This window comes from Seriola lalandi, unplaced genomic scaffold (genome assembly GCF_002814215.2).
Source record: "Seriola lalandi dorsalis isolate HSWRI2012SDOR001 ecotype SW California unplaced genomic scaffold, Sedor1 jcf7180002054949, whole genome shotgun sequence".
In the NCBI taxonomy this organism is placed as follows: Eukaryota; Metazoa; Chordata; class Actinopteri; order Carangiformes; family Carangidae; genus Seriola; species Seriola lalandi.
Genome location: NW_019525500.1, coordinates 2,388,240 through 2,392,214, shown reverse-complemented (window position 1 = coordinate 2,392,214; position 3,975 = coordinate 2,388,240). Strand labels below are relative to the sequence as shown.

The 3,975-nt window shown below is 44.5% G+C and overlaps 1 protein-coding gene across 1 annotated transcript in view; it reads left to right on the top strand.

Annotated features, from left to right (window-relative positions):
- The first annotated feature begins 2,943 nt into the window (after window positions 1-2,943).
- Window positions 2,944-3,975, top strand: part of pde4ba (phosphodiesterase 4B, cAMP-specific a) — a 126,260-nt gene continuing 125,228 nt past the window's right edge. Inside the window, exon 1 of the mRNA XM_023394531.2 lies at window positions 2,944-3,961. Within this exon, the coding sequence (XP_023250299.1) occupies window positions 3,738-3,961 (224 nt within the window). The 5' untranslated portion in view covers window positions 2,944-3,737. The remainder of the gene's footprint in view (window positions 3,962-3,975) is intronic.

The following is a 3,975-nucleotide window of genomic DNA, read 5'->3' as shown; positions in this document are numbered from 1 at the left end:
GAGGGCTCTCATCTCAAGACCTAAACTCATCACACGCAGGCCCATCACCTCCATCTGACACACACACAAACACACACACACACACACACACACACACACACACACACACAAAATGTTCTGGTTGCCCTGCTCAGGGTCTCACTGCGGGAGACCAGAGACTGAGGGAAAATGGGGCAGGCTGAGGCGTCTTTCTTGCATGTCGTGAAATTATAGAAAGTGACAGGTGGGCCTGTGGAGCGGGGATGGATACTTTTTTAACCCTGTACTCATTCAGAAAGGTCAAGGTATGGAAAGAGAAAATTTGATATTGGATATAATCAATTCAATCATGTTCATTTTAGTGCTAATGAGCATGCTAACATACTTAAATGAGATATGAACATTATTCATGGTAAACATCAGCATGTAAGCATTGTCACTGGGAACATGTAAGCATCCTAACGGTAGCATTTAACTCAAAGCAAAGGTGTGCCTCTCAGAGCCTTTACCATGGCTTTAGTCTCTTATTTATGGTAATTGACTTAAATGATTAATCAATAATTCAAATTGTTGTCAATTACTTTTCCGTCAATTCAATAATTGACTAATCATTTCAGGACCTAAGACCTTTACTAGCCCAGATCTGAAAAGAATGCAGTGTTTTTATAAGTTTCCATCCCCACTGATATCTTTTATTGAGGTCTGCTCGAGCCGGCAGAGCTCCTTTATGGTTGGCTGCAGGCACATCTCAGCTCTGTCTGTGCTGTGACCGTGCATTGTGAGCTTTCACTCAAGCCCTCAAGGATGTAAAAACCACAGTTTAATGTGGAATGAATTGGCACGGTCAGTCTCTAATTCAATCTCTTCCAATCTGGAATCTCTTAAAATGGCTTGCTGGCATTGGTTGTCTCTGTGTCTCATATATGCTTTGTCATTCATCTTTTGTCATCTCCTTTTCAGTGCAGACACCTCACTGAGCTTCAAGAGTCAGCTAAAATATTTTTATAGGATTTTTGTGTAGGTGTTTTTCTTTATTTCTTCAATAAAGTCTTCAGTAGCAGCACTGGGTTCACAAAGAAATGACATGCAGATGGAAAAACAGATAATTCAGTCTTTCTTTTTCAGTTTTATGAAGTGCTTTTCAACCATGCTGATGGCGTGGCTTCAGGGATGGCAGTGTCTGTTGGCCAGTCAATCAGTCTGTCCAAGATTTGGCTGGAATATGTCAACAACTATTTGAAGGATTGTCATCTTATTTTGTAGAGAATGTACAAGATGTACTTTCACAAAAGTTTGTACAGACATTCATGGTGCCCAGATGAACCAGTAGGTTCACCATGGATTCACTTAAGTGAAAAAAATTGACTTGCTGGTGGCATTAGTGGGAAAGTCAGGGGATCAATACATTTTTCCTTTGGTTCCACCAGACAGATTATGCATTACCGAGCTATTGACTACAGCTATTGAATGAACTGCCATAACATTAGGTACGTGCTTCCATTGCCAAGCCTTGGTATTCTCTTAACATTTCATCCATCCTCAGCTCAAAATTGTATTCATCAAATGGTTTATGACTGAACACTTGCCTCAGCTGTACTTTGCCTTTACTGATAATTGCAAATGTAAACATGCTAATATGCTAAACTAAGTTGGTGATCATGATAAATGTTATACAGTACCGCTTATAAGTTGGCATGTTAGCATTGTTATTTTGAGCATGTTAGCTTGCTGATGGTAGCATTTAGCTCGTAGCACTGCTGTGCAAAAGTACAGCCTCACACAGAAGCTAGCATGGCTGTGGAGACTTAGTTGGGTTGGGCAGAATTTAGAAGACAGCACTACTGCACATCTACAGTATATATGATTTTACAACTAGTTCACCTATTGGATGCTACTGGGATGCATTATTCAGTAAGACCCATAAAGGTCAGTTATTTTTAACTATGTCCTGTGTTTGCTATGTCAAGCATTAGTTTAGCTTGTTTTAATTATTTGTGGTGAAGTAGGATAGACGGGCTGGGGTGGGGGGCGGGCGAGCGAGCCAGGGACTGCCATGCATCATTGGCGCATTTTAAACCTCTAACAACACACACTAGCCTGCTGTGCTCCTGTGATGCCTCATATTACTACAAGTATGTTCTCTTTTATATACAAGCTTGGAAAGATTATTTTCAAATGGTTTATTGGCAAGCATTTAGTGAGAAAGCACTCCATGCTTCTATGGCTCACAATGACTCACAACCTAAACAAATCAGGCCGCCGAGCAGACGGGCAAGGGCTCACATTTTCAATACTCGTCACGCTGCCATTCTGCCTCTTCTGATGTTCCTTTTGGATTTTTTCTTCTCAGTCTCTTTACCTTCAGGGCATTGCCTCTGTTTTTTCAGAGTAGCCCTTTTGTGCGTGGATATGTATCTGGAATGACTGTTCTTTTCTTTTCTTTTCTTTTCTTTCTGATAGAATATAGTTTGTGTAGTGAGTTAATATGTGGTTGCCTTCGTATTGCAACAGGACTTTTACTCACTGGTATGAATGCATGCTATAGAGTGTTTATTTGAATCAGTTGACCTTTGAGCAGTGTGTATGTTTCTGCTCACTAATGCCCATTAAACTGTTTGCCTTTATCTCCTTTCCAAATTGCCTTTTTTTTCTTGGCCTGCACTCACCAGTTGCCTTGCCCACTAAAGGTCACAACATCATCAGCAACATTACCACAAATCCCAGCTAAACAAAAAATAAATAATAAAACTGACAACCTGTTACTGTGCCTGCCTGCCTGTCGTCACTACAGCCACCAGCCAATCCTAAGCAGGGGAGGCGTGGCTTGCATTCACTGCGTGCCTGCTCTCAGCTCCTTGTGTTTATTCTGAATGAAACAGCAAGTGAAGCATTTGCCCGCATGCTGTGCTGTGCTCTGCTCGCTGCTCTGACCGGCGAGGTGAAGGGAAATCTGACTAGAGGCTCGGCGTAGTGGGGAGTCACTCTGTGCTACACCGGGAGTGCCTTTGGAAGAGGTGGGGGTTGTTTGCAGAGAGAGGAGGTCAGTCATGCAGTGATGGATGGAGGGAGAGCAAGACAGGAGGAGGCAGAGAGCAGTTTTCAGCCCTTCTGAATCTTTCATAAGGGAGATCCTCCAACATCAAGCTGCCTTGATGGACTAAGAGAAAGAGCTGGTACTGAGGTGTGCATTTAGCAGGCACCAACTGTGCCAGAGAGGCAGAGGGACACGGGGACAAGGAGGGAGAGTGATAGAGCACCGGGGTGTACACTTTGCTGATAGCAAGACCAGGAGAGAGATGGGAGAGAAGCAGTGTTGAAAAGAGGAATTCTTCTGTCCTGGAAGGAGCTGTATGTGACCCTGTTGTGGGTAAAGCTCCCTCTAAGAGCCTCTGATGAACAGAAGACCAGCAGGAAAGCACGGTGTATGAGCCAAAAGGAGAGAGAGCGAGAAAGAGGGAGAGGGCACGACTGCTGGCTGGCTAATCCCTAAAACCCCGAAGAACGGGGGAAAAGGGGGAATGACAGAAAGCATAGAGGCAACACAAACAACAAATGTGTAATCTGGCCTTTTCCCGTGCGAATGTTTGTGTTTGAGGTAGATTCAATTTTTCCACTACAAGGTTTTAGCACAGTTTAAACTTCCCTGTGTCTGGATAAGGCAGAAATCAGCTGTACATGACCGGCTGGTGGGACTGAATTTGTATAGAAAGTGGCAGAATTTGACAGAGGACACACGGAACTGAACCCAGCCTGCAGGAATGTCGTCCAACGAGCTGAGCGTTGAGATGGACTCCTGCATTCGGACATTCAAGGAGCACATGCACCTGGAGCTCGAGCCTCCCAAGATGCCAGGTGTGGTCGGTGGGAAGAGGGGCGCCACGTCCCCCAAACTGTCCCCGAGAAGCTCCCCGCGGCTCTTCCGCAAGCTGATGGTCAACAAGAGCATCCGACAGAGGCGACGCTTCACTGTGGCTCATACCTGGTAGGGCCTGGGGT